Source organism: Saimiri boliviensis, chromosome 3 (assembly GCF_048565385.1).
Source record: "Saimiri boliviensis isolate mSaiBol1 chromosome 3, mSaiBol1.pri, whole genome shotgun sequence".
Classification (NCBI taxonomy): Eukaryota; Metazoa; Chordata; class Mammalia; order Primates; family Cebidae; genus Saimiri; species Saimiri boliviensis.
In genome coordinates, this window is record NC_133451.1 from 16,767,381 (window position 1) to 16,780,560 (window position 13,180).

A 13,180-nucleotide genomic window follows, 5' to 3' on the forward strand; every position below is an offset into this window, starting at 1 on the left:
TTAATTTTGGTTTTCGTTTTTCCAATAGCTCTTGTTTTTGGATTGTTCATTTTTTAAAATGGCATCCTGATCCTATTTCATGGAAGCAGTATATTTGTTTCTGAGAATATCACAGAAAGATTGTTCATCTTTCATGTTGAAGGTTTCCTCAAATATCTAGTGATCCTTGGCTATTTGTGTATAGTGATTTCAAGTGACTGAAAACTATGTAAGAATGAGCAGGGCTTGTGGACTCTCAGTTTCACCGTAACAAATAATCAAGTGTCAAGCTGTTTTTTTATACTGCTCTTCTTTTTGGGTGGGGTGAGGAGGGCTGGGTATAAGCCTAGTTGCCAGGTTCTGTAGCCAGGTGGAGAGTGGACTGGAGGCTCATAATGTTCAGAATACTGACATTGTCTCAATCACTTTGTCTTCCATATAGCACATCACTGCCACTACCATCCTCCCCTTGTCCTCAATTCTATTTGGTTTAATTTCTCCAGACAATCAGGCTTCAGTTATTTGGTAGAGAGCTAGCTGCTTGCCTACAAAGGGAGGGAAAAAAAAAAAAAAAAAAAAAAAAAAAAAAAAAAAAAAAAGTTCAAATAATAGCTTTATTTCAAGGGCATTATTGTTTATTACTCCCACGTTCCAGGGTACCTTGTGACTTTCAAATCTCTGAGTCTTTGGTGGGGGGTCTGGAAGGCAAAGACAGGTGTTCCAAATTTGCGAATGGCTGCCATAACCGTACTACCTATCAAGTATTTTTTTTTTTTTAAGTGATATACTTTCCCTTCATGGTATAGAAGAGTGAGAAGGTAACTGCTTAAAACATACACAGACAAAAAACCACAAACCCAAACTACCTACTGTTGAGATAGCATTTGAAAAATTTGTGTTTGCAAATATTGTAACGGTTATGTGGTTATTTTAGCTAAATATCACGTCTCCTCTAAAAAATCTGGTAGCTGCAATTGGGCCCTGTCTTCTAACACTCAACAGTTCTAACCTTGGGTCAACTATGTGTGGGCTTCCATCACCCCCAATCTCTTTTATTAAATATTATTATTTTAGAGACGGGCACTTGCTCTGGTGCCCATGTTGGAGTGCAGTGGCATGATCATAATTCACCACAACCTTTAACTCCTCAGCTCAAGCAATCTCCCAATTAAGCCTCCTGAGTAGCTGGGACTATAGGTGCGCACAGCACTGCTCCTGGCTACCAATCAATTATTAGGCATAAGAAAACAACACGTAGGCTGGGAGCAGTGGCTCACGCCTGTAATCCCAACACTTTGGGAGGCTGAGGCGGGCAGATCACCCGAGGTCGGGAGTTCAAGACAAATCTGACCAACATGGAGAAACCCCAACTCTACCAAAAATACAAAATTAGCTGGGTGTATTGGCACATGTCTGTAATCCTAGCTACTTGGGAGGCTGAGGCAGGAAAATAACTTGAACCTGGCAGGTGGAGGTTGCAGTAAGCTGAGATCATGGCATTGCACTCCAGTATAGGCAACAAGCACAAAACTCCAATTCAAAAACAAACAACAAAACACATACAGTAATGAAGAGTCAGTTCTTGGGAACAACTACATGACTAAAATTCAAGCTTAATCCATGCCACTAACATATTTATAGGGTTGTAGATAAAATGCAAAAAACTAAATTTGAATTTCAGATAAATAACTTTTTTCTGGTATATGTGCCATATTTCATTATTTATCTGAAATTCAAATTTATTTGGGTGTCCTGTATTTCTGTTTGCTAAATCTGGCAACCCAACACATTTAAAGAAATGTGTCCCAAGTAGAATGTGACCAACATAGAAAAACTGCATTCAAAGAAGGAAAACTGGGCTCTGCACCAAAGCTTTCAAGCCATGGGAAAGTTTACTTCAGTACCAACTAGGTAGACAGGGACCAATATCATATAACACACTTTGCAGTGAGTCTACATGGAATGCATTGGCTGTGGCCAACATTAATGCCAGCCTTCAGTTAATTCAGAAATTACGATTCTCTAGGTAGTGGCTGCACCCTTCTTTCACCTGAGCTCTGCCAATCAGCACTCAGGCCATTCTGGTTACTTAGGGTGCAACGATAAAGCCCAACTAGGGTCTTTTTTGCTGGAACTCTGAAAGAAAGTTGCCCCTACTGGTTCATTGCTGAATTAATATATTGCAAACCAGAATCATCAACTGATACACTGCAGTGTCAGGTCCCACAGCTGATACCAGAGATGGAAGGGTAATATATTAGGCATAGGATGAGCAGTTAACCCAAACTTAATTCCCTCCCCCCAAAAAAACTATACTACCAGCTCCTTAATTTATTGACTGCAACACTCATTTTAAGAGTTTTATTTGGTTTCTGTTGCTAATTTGACAAATCAGCTTGGTTTCTGTGTATACTAGGAAGTTAGTTTTAATCTTGTTAGGCTAACCAGTATCCTGAGTCACTTCTGAATAATTATTGTTATATAGAGCCTAACTAACCTAATGATCCCAGAAATTTTATCATGTGTCAGAATCATCTGTCTTCCCAAATAAGTTGACTGCACAAATTCCAGTCAACTTCCTGTTTCATGATTCAACTTGAAACCGCTGCTAACATATTTAACTGACTCCAAGTTTAGAAGCAAACCCCATTGCTGTCGTCCCATTAGTTATTTTCCTTTAAAAAAACAAAAACAACCCCCCCCCCCCAAAACAAACAAACAAAAAACAGGTACCAAAGTAACAGCAGCACTTTGGGAGCCTGAGGTGGGAGGTTCACTTGAGCTCAGGAGTTCCCGACCAGCCTGAGTGAAACTGTCTCTACAAAGAAATACAAAAAATTGGCCTGTGTGGTGGTGTGCACTGTAGTCCATAGCTACCAACAAGGCTGAGGTGGGAGGTCAAGGCTGTGGTGAGCTAAGATCATGTCCCTGTATTCCAGCCTAGGTGAGAGTGAAACCCTGTGTCAAAATAAATAAATGAAGAAAAAAAAAAAAAAAAAAAGAAAACCAGGCATTTTCCACATCTCACTGAGAATAGCTGGTCATAGCTCTCACAGAAGATGGAAAGCCGGTGTCAGGTCACCGTGGCATATCCTCATCCTTTCCATTTCTTGGTCCCATTTGCAAACTTTATTATAGTCTTACTGCTGCTGCTAACTGAAAGGAAGAGCCTGGCAAACTGCATGAAATTATCAGACTAAAATATGCAGTCATTAACTAACATTTATTTAAAATAGTCAGAGATACATCATAGAGATTTTTCTTTTAGCAACAGCAAGTTGACAAAGAAGTACTGGTGGTTGGTGCCAGCTAATGTAGCTCCCTCAGTCCAATGGTTATCACTGGTGGACAAACCATGTTACCAGCTTGCAGAGTTACGAAGTCTGAGAAGCTACCCAGACTTCTCGGGCTGTTCTATATATCCTAGCTACCTGAGCAAAACACTTCTGGCCCTGATCTTTGTGCCACTGCCTTGTGATAAGCAGATATAACTTAAATTCGTACACCAAATATCTACATATTTTCTCCATTTCCTTGGCTGAGTATCCACTGTGGGGGTTTAATTGAAGTGTGCCCTCAACTACACTTGGATGGTTGCTCCATTCAATTTTTTTATATGATTCTCCACTACAAGCTATTTTCACTACGTGAAGGGCCAACATTTGGATTAGGGTTTAGGCTTACAGTATTTAACATGACCTTAGATAGCAGAAATGGCTTGGGGTAATGTATAAATATTATTTTAAAACGAATTTTCCATATGTAGTATCTAATTTTGCATTCCCAGCATCTGTACTATAGTAGGCACTTCTCCAGAGAATTATTGGATGAATGGCTAAATTTCTAACAGATATTTAAAATTAACAGGCTGCTCCAAAAGACACGTTCTCTAACACTGGAGCCAAAAGTAGAAAGCCAGATGCAAGACAATTAACGCATAATAAGCCAAGTGATTTCTAAGGTCCTCAAATACCTTAGCTACCTATACTAATATCAAAACGTTATTTTCATTAGAAAGACAACTTTTTGTTTTATATGAACAGGTGTGATAGAAGGCCCAGCAGGAGGCTTCTATCCCCTGGAGGGGACCTATCATTTGCCCTCCTCCCATGAATATACGAACTTTTTCCTTTTCTTAGGAGGCAGATAGGATTAAAAGACATGATTATGGTCTTTGAGGCTCAAGGTTATCTGGACTGCTTTAATAAAAATGTTGCCTATGGCCAGGTGCAGTGGCTCATGCCTGTAATGCCAGCTACTAGAAAGGCTGAGGCAGAACTGCTTTACCCTGGAAGACAGAGGCTGCGGTGAGCGGAGATCACATCACTGCACTCCAGCCTGGGCAACAAGAGCAAAACTCCGTCTTAAAAACAACAACAACAACAAAAAACCAGTTGCCTATCTATGCTGACAAAGTAAAAGACTGTTAATATCCACTGGTTTAGAAATAGTTTCCTTACTACTTTGACAAACATTTCTATAAACAGAGGATAAATTCATCTCTTTGTATCCTAATTATGGTGACTGCATTTAACCAGAAGCCAACATAGGGAATGCAAAGGTAGTAAATTCATCCCCAAACCCCAGTGTCTGTGCCATACAAAAAGTTAACTCAAGTCTTAGGTAGTTACCTATTATTTTGTGCAATCTGGAATTACTTAAAATATAAAAACAAATAAGCTCAGTTTAATCTTGACTGAATATCAGAATTTTCTTCTTTAAGTGCGTTTCTTCTCTAGGGACACCAAGTCATCTCCAGTCAGACATATTATATAGATACAGGTACTACATCTATTAATTCTATTCAGTGAATGTTGAATATGCCTTAAGCAAAGCAGGATCTACTTCATTTGTTGAGGACAAATGACCATACTCTGTTTAGCATGTAAAAAGCTGTTGGTTTATTCAGCTGCCAAGCTGGGGAAAGGCTTCCTTTTGAAGTGAATAGCAAAAAAGCATTTATGAGCAAGGCACTTATATACACACACACAGAGAAAATGGAACACATTCTGGATACATAAACATCAATATATTTTAATGTGCAGAACTCTTCCCTATTTCATCCCCCCTCTCCTTAAACAAATAAAAGGAAAAGAGTTTCTTGTAACATTTTAGAAACCAGTTTCTAACAGAATATCTACATATGAACAGTTTCTGATATCTCCAATTACACTAACAATATGATATGGTTTTAGGCAAATACTTTTATTCTGCAATTCCCTTTATTTTCCTTTAGACCAGACAGCTAAGGCTCAGCAGAAACATTAATTAGGTTGTAAGAATTCTTCTCTCTTCTTAAAGCTGCTATATATTTACACAATTTCTGATTCCTAACTGCTTTTTTTTTTTTTTTTTTTTGAGACAGTATCTCACTCTGTCACCCGGGCTGGAGTGCAGTGGTGTGATCTTGCCCCATTGCAACCTCTGCCTTTTGGGTTCAAGCAATTCTCCTGCCTCAGCTTCCTGAGTAGCTGGGATTACAGGTGTGTGCCACATGCCTGGTTAATTTTTATATTTTTAATAGAGATGGGGTTTCACCATGTTGGCCAGGCTGGTCACGAACTCCTAACCAGGGAAAAGCAAAACTAAAATAAGGAAGAGGATATATATATTTTTCACAATCTCTTTTCTTATTCCCTTTAGATGCCCAGTCAACCAGGACCAGGCAGATTTCATTTCTGAGAGTATATGAGAAGATTAAATAGTCTCATGCATTTTATGTATATTGATTTCTAGGTTTTGACTCATTTAAATAAACAAGACTTATTTACAAGGGCACATACTCCTGTTTGGCCAGAAGAAAATCCGTAACTAAATTTACTTAGAAAAAAATGCTAAAACTCAACTTCAGATTGTATTAGGCTGAGATTTTTCTAATAAGAAGGTTCTTTAAAATTAGAAGGGTTTCCAAAGTTTCCAATGGATGTGGAAAGTATTTGAACTTTTGCTCCAGGAAATGTTATACAGATTAAAATTTTAATCCATTAGCAGTTAACACTGAAAGCATAAATGCTCTCTTAATAATTTTCCATTTGCCTTTCAAAATGTATTTTATTTACTCTTGACAAAAGTCTGAGTGCCAAGATTCAGGAAATACATTCCCTACAGAACATGTGTTTGTTTAATCCCAAGAGATGATCTTATAGGCTGAGTCAGCCGGAGACAGTCTGGTGGGAGACTCTGATATAGAATGTTCATGCTGCAACTTTAAGTACCGAAGTTTGTAGTAGTATATAGGCTTCAACCTGCAGTCCTTCCTGCCCCCCCATAAAAAAAAAAGGAACCCTAACAAGTATCATATGTAGGCACATGTATATAAAAGCTGGAAAAAGTCGTATCCCTGACATTTTCCTTTGTGTACTCAATTTAGTTCAACTACCTCCATGTCAGAGAAAAGTATGCTCAGAAAGGTATTATTGTGGGTAACCAACTTCTTGCTTTCAATAATGGCTGTTCTGAAGTATGGATAACAAAAGGGGTGGTGATCTACTTTTCTCTGTTAATAATCAGATATCTCATTAAAGCCATTCAGAAACGCAGAGTAAATTGGGGTGGGGAGGGTGAGAACTGAGTGAAGAATATTCGACTATTTTTTGTAACATGGTTTCCTTAACTAATTCTCCACTGATACTGTCATTTCTTTTTTGAGACTGAGTCTCGCTGTTGCCCAAGCTGGACTGCAGTGGCGCAATCTCCATTGACTGTAACCTCCGCCTCGGGTTCAATCAATTCTCCTGTGTCAGTCTCCTGAATAGCTGGGATTATAGGCATGCACTGCTGTAGCCGGCTAATTTTTTGACTTTTAGTAGAGATGGGTTCTGCCATGTTGGCCAGGCTGGTCTTCAACTTCTGACCTCAGGTGATCCGCCTGCCTCGGCCTCCCCAGGTGCTGGGATTCCAGGTGTGAACCACAAAGTCTGGCCTTGATATTATCATTTTATCCATAGGATTTGTCAAAGGGTATCCTCACTGGCTTACCAGGGCATAAAATAGTTTGATTGACAAGGCATTGGTGGGCTGTGTAATGACTTTGTACCACTCTCTCAATTAGCAACATCAGAGATATCAGAGCAAATGGTAGATCTTTATAGTGATGCAGTTAGGAGTTTGTTAACTGCCTTTTGGAAGTCAGTGTAAGAATAAGTAGTGTTGATGGGTTCAGTACGAGTTGTTTCCTTAACTGTTTTAGTTAGCCAGCCACAGCAACACCCAGAAACACATGAATTAGGGATCTGTTTTAGGTACTCAGGTATGGGAGTGGCTCTACTCAGTGTTCGGCTTAGCTGTTTGGTGGCAAACTGCAGTGCTCCATTTAGAGTGGCATGATCTCTAGAGAGCCGGCTGGAACTTGTAAGGGGCTTCTGAAAAGGTGGGACTCCACAAGAGGCCAGAGGGGGCCATTCAGGAATTGGTTCCAGTTTGGGGACACAATGGGAACAATGGGAGAGTCTTAGACCTATCTCTCGAAGTATATGGACTGGCGTGCTTGGATCCAAGAGTTTAGCATGATACAACCAGGAATTAGGATTTAAAGGTTTCCAAGTTGTAGAATATTTTAAAAGGCACTTCACCTGCCAGGCAAGACTCTCAAGAGGTGATAAGTTGGGTACCATGGAGTCCTCTTCTTCAGAGGAATCCCACTCTTCCCCAGAACTCTCATTTAGGTAGCTCATGTTTTCTTCTTCCTCACTTTCTGATTCTGACAAGTGGTCAGGAGAAGGATTTCTAGGACCCATCGGAATAAAACAGAGTAAGGAACCAGAAAAAGGTAATAATCTAAGCCAGCATTACACTAACACTGGGAAATAGAAATGAAATGAAAAATCCTTTCACCAAGGTTACTTTGTCTTTCGGTCCATTACACAAATAAAGTATGCTTGTGGCCCACACCACTGTGCAGTTCTTCAAGATTATGTTGAATATTCTTCACTTACAAAGAAGACATCTCAGTTTCCAGGACCAGTTCAGTGTGTAAAAGTATTAGTCACTTACCAGTGGCACAGGTAGGATTATCTCCTTCAAATCCTGGCTATCCAAGAAGAGAAGGGGTCCTCATCTAGGCAAGCTGATTTATTTAGCATAGTCCCAATCGGTAGTGGTACCGTGAAGAGATACTTTTCGTGCTGTTTTGCTGGCAGTGATATAATATCTACTTGATAACGAAAAGAAGCTCAGTAGTTGTCTTGGTTATCCACTGGTATAGCAGCTTTTGTGCAGAGGGGGAATGACGGGATGAGCTGTCAAGAACATCTGGTGTAAAAGGATCCGATGTTTTCACAGGTGATGCAAATGCCCTTGGAAACTGCTGAGTTAGCTGTTGGACTATCTGGAAAGGTAGCCTTAACCTGTGAATGAGAAGACTAGAGACATGATTGTAAAGCTGAAAGCACTGGATAACACCATTACCTAACTTTAGGGTATCTAAAAACAGAATACATGCTGAGCAAGAAGTCTTATAGACTCTTCCCTCTCTATCTCATAGGCTAAGGCCAATTTACCTGTTGGTAATAGCTGTTAAAATCATAGTATTGGGGAGGAGAGTCTAGGGTGATTTTAATCCTTTGTTTGTACATAAATGGGCCAGTTTGTATGCACTTTAGCCTAGAAAATGACTTTGCAAAAGCTGATCCCTTATGCCCCAAACTCTAAATAGAGAGCTATAAGAGGTATTTTTTTTTTTTTTTCACCTTCAGTGGTGCTTGTTGGGATTAGTTTTAGGGGGCCTGTCCTGGTGGTAGAGCTGCTAGATGTTAGGATTCTTGCTGGGACCTCAGAAGTTGTGATCATATGACCAATTTGATACAAGCTGTTCCACAAAAAAGAAAAAAGCATGAAAACTGACCAGCTCCTTTTATAAAGATAATAAAAATCAATTCCAACTTAGGGATGAACCAAATAAGAAAATTATAGGCTCATTTCACTTGCAAAATCCTAAATATCACTTAACAGAATCCAACAGTATATTAAAGAAAAAAGAATATGCTATGATCAAATATGGCCTATCCCAGGAAAGCAAGAATAATTCAAATTAAAAAAATGTCTAAGGGGTGCCATGGCTCATGCCTGTAATCCCAGCACTTTGGGAGGCCGAGGCTGGCAGGAGTTCAAGACCTGCCTGACCAATATGGTGAAACCCCATCTAACAAAAATTAGCCAGGCATGGTGGCGCACACCTGTAGTCCCAGCTGCTTGGAAGGCTGAGGCAGATGAACTGCTTGAACCCAGGAGGCAGAGGTTTCAGTGAGCTGAGATCCAGCCACTGTAGTCAAGCCTGGGCAACAGCAAAACTCTGTCTCAAAAAAAAAAAAAAAACACAAAACAAACAAACAAACAAAAAAACCCACAACTAAAAAAAATTTGATAATTTTATTGAATGTGGATATTTAACCTTTGTTAGTTCCTCATCAACATGTATTTATGCTTTAAAAATAAAACACTTTTACTAAACCAGAAAGAGAATGTAACTTTCTCAATGTGGTAAAGGTTATCTACCAAAAACTATAATCCTGAATGAGATGAGATACATTTCCTTTAAAAGTGAAGTCTGGGGCAGGGCACAGTGGCTCATGCTTGTAACCCTAGCATTTTGGGAGGCCCAGGCAGGAGGATCACTTGAGGTCAGGAGTTCAAGACCAGCCTGGGAATATACTAAGACCCTGTCTCTACAAAAATTTTAGCCAGGCATGGTGGTATGTGCCTTTAGTTCTAGCTACTTGGGAGGCTGAGGCAGGAGGATTGCTTGAGCCAAGGAGATGGAGGCTGCACAGTGAGCCGTGATCACACTGATGTACTACAGTCTGGATGACAGAATGAGACACTTCTGAGACTCTTCTCTATAAAAAATAAAAAGATGAAATTCGGTAAAGATGACTATGTTGACTGAGTCGGATACTGTCTGACACGGTATATACTAAAAGCCCTAATGAATGCTTTTCTTTCTTTTTTTTTTTTTTAAACAAAAGATATGTTAAGAATTGGAAGAAGTAAATCTATTAGTTTATAGATGATATCATCTAATTTAAAAAAAAGCCATACAAACTATTAGACTTCAACAAGGTTCCTCAACTGAAATTAACCTACGAATATTCATTTATTTAATTACTTATATAGCACTTACTATCTGCCATATCCTACTCTTGTGAACTGCACAAATGTTAACTATTTTAAAATTCTTCTAACAACCCTAAAAGATAAGTACTTTTATTGTCCCCATCTTACCTGTGGATTAAGTTATGTAACAAAAGCCATTCATCTAGTAAGTCATAGGGTCAGTGTTTCAACTCAGGCACTGTTAACTTTTATACCAGCAATACTAACTAGACCATATATAAGGGCATTTCACAGAAGAAAAAAGAAACAACAAAAATCTAATCCTATAAAGAACTTAGGAACTCATTGATATACAGGATCTAATAAACAATATAGAAGATAATTTAAAATACAGACATTCCATGCTCTTGGATGGAACAAATATCCTAAAGATATCAACTCTCTCCCTATTATTTACAATTCCAATCAAGATTTTAAGAAACTCTACAAACTTTAAAGTTTATACAGAAAGGATAAAATTCCATATATAGCCAAATGAACTGTTTAAACAGAAGAGTGAGGGAGTTCCTATTCTTCAAGGTATGTCCTGTGACTAAAGTCACAGAAACTAAAATAGGGTAGGATTAGTATAGACAATAGTCCAATACAGCAGAACAGAGCTTAGAAACAGAGCCATATATAATTTGGGAATGTAATATAAAATAAGGTTGGAACATAAACTAAGGGTGGATGGATATGATTAGTACACAATATTGGTACAACTGGCTCATTATATTAAAAAAAGTAAAACTATTGGAGTAAGAATTAAGAAAAAATTAAGAACAAGGTTAAAAAAAAATGAAAAGTAAAACCGTATTCCTATATAATGACATGTATAAGGGAGGACTCACGATAGATTAAAGACCTAAATGGGGATGGTAAAACTATATAGTTAGTTGAATATAATACAGAATATCTTTTTGAACCCAGGCCAGGGAAAGACTTCTTAAACAAAAAGCATAAAGCACCAGACCAAAAAATGAATTTAATTACATCACAATTAAACATTTCTGGACTGAAGAGACCAAGGACAAAGTTAAATCAATTTTTAAAAAAGATAGCAACACAATAAAGAAATGAGCAAAGGACAAAGATAGCCAAATTATGAAAGAGAAAATGCCAACACATGAATAATATGATCACATTATGCTATCAGTTTGGCAAAATCAGAATGGATAATGGGAAGTGTCGGTGAGTTCTCTTATGGTACTGGCACTGCTGTTGGGACTGCACAGTAGAGTAACTGTTCCAAAGAAGAACCTGACAGCACTACTTAGGCAAACTATGCCCATCACATGATCTAGCAATCCTACTTTTGGGCATAGATAGCAAAGAAGTTCAGTAAGAACATGTATGAGGATACACCCTGAAGCTACATCTGTGATGATAGGAATCAGAAGCATTCTTATCACTGGAGGAGCGGACTGGTAAAGTATATATAGCAACACGGGTGTCCTTTAAAGGCACAGCTTTAAATGAGAAAAGAAACAATATCTTGATTCCAATAGAGGTTGATTTTCTCTTGTATTTTTCTTATTTACTATGGGTTACATTTTTTATTTTTCAAATTGGATGATAATTTCCAGGAAATATTTTTTATGTTTTAGTATATAGTAATTTTTTGTTGTTTCAAGCTGAAGTTTACTAAGAGATCCATCAAATTGAGCTGTCTGTTGATAATTTAAAATTTTGGCCACTCTTTTCAGATTTTACATTATTCTTGCTGAACTTCTACTTGAAATTGTTTTTTTTTTTTTTGGATGTGAAGGTGAACATTCCTGATTTGTGTCTGATGTGGAAAAACCTTGGTATTTTACATTTTGAAAATTCATGGAAACTTAATATAAAAGAAAGTTTGTATTCTACTCAGGAAAAAGCATCTTCTTGTATATGTCTTAAATGTATCTTTGTTCTTATTAAGGACCAAGTTCTTAATTGATTTTATAGTCTGTAATGCTTGATGTTTTAAAATCATAACATTTTAATATATATATATTATTTGAGAGGGAGTTTCACTCTTTTTACCCAGGCTGGAGTGCAATGGCGCGATCTTGGCTCACTGCAACCTCCTTCTCCTGGATTCAGGCAATTCTCCTGCCTCAGCCTCCTGAGTAGCTGGGACTACAGGCACGCGCCACTAGGCAGACGTCATATTCTCCTGTTCTTTCCCGACTTCTAATATTGTGCGGAATTTCACAGGTAAAAATCAACAGGATGGAACATTTAGTGTATTTTTACTCCTTACAGAGCTAGAATATAGAGTTTTCACCTTACAAGAAGGAGGAAACCCATAAATACAATGAATCAACTGACTCTTATGTAGTAGACAATTTCTCTAGTGTCCCCTTCTTTCTAGGCTCTATTGCTATGTGAATCCATTAGACTTGCGGTATCATAATATACAAGTTTTCTTTAAAGGTTTCTCCTTTAGAACATAAAATATTATATCATTGAAAAGTTTGGATGTATAACTTTTGATGCCTTAGAAAAATATCCTAAGCACAAAATAAACTTTTCTAACCACTTCAAAAAAAAAAAAAAGAAACAGTATCAATGTCTCATTTATGCTACTCTGTCGGGTGGAGGGGAGGATTTCCAAAATCAAAGTCAGTGAACATTTGCATTATCAAATACACTGAGCTGTGCTAACAAAGATCAAATGGTATGGCTTCAGGTCAGCAATTGTCCACTCATGAGTACTTCTGTGTCTTCCAGACACTCCTAGCATAGTGTCTGGCATATATTAGTGGCTCAGCAAATATATTTGAAAGAATCAGAGAATGGCAAAGGCAGTAAGAAACTACCACAGGCATGTTCTATTTTACTCCAGGGAGAGAAGAGTTTCCAAGTTATATCTTGGTGATTTGATAACGTTAAGACAAAGAGAAATTAGATTAATTTTTAAGGCAGGATCAACATATATGATGCTACTACACTAATATAAAGGAAACTGCTTATAACTTCTTTAAGAAGAAACATTGATGTGATACCTCTAAGTTTAGTTTACAATACTATTACTTAGTTCAATCTGAAAAAGAGTATTCAATCTTTGTCATGGACTGTAAGTCTTTATTAACTGAGACAGAAGTTGGCTTTTCATTGTGCTGTCCTC

General features: G+C 38.0%; 1 protein-coding gene across 1 annotated transcript; it reads right to left on the bottom strand.

Annotated features, from left to right (window-relative positions):
* Window positions 1-458: 458 nt before the first annotated feature.
* Window positions 459-7,976, bottom strand: DCAF16 (DDB1 and CUL4 associated factor 16). The gene has a single exon (XM_074395926.1). It carries the CDS (start codon window positions 7,713-7,715, stop codon window positions 7,065-7,067), a length of 651 nt encoding a protein of 216 aa, XP_074252027.1. The 5' UTR covers window positions 7,716-7,976; the 3' UTR covers window positions 459-7,064.
* Window positions 7,977-13,180: the final 5,204 nt, after the last annotated feature.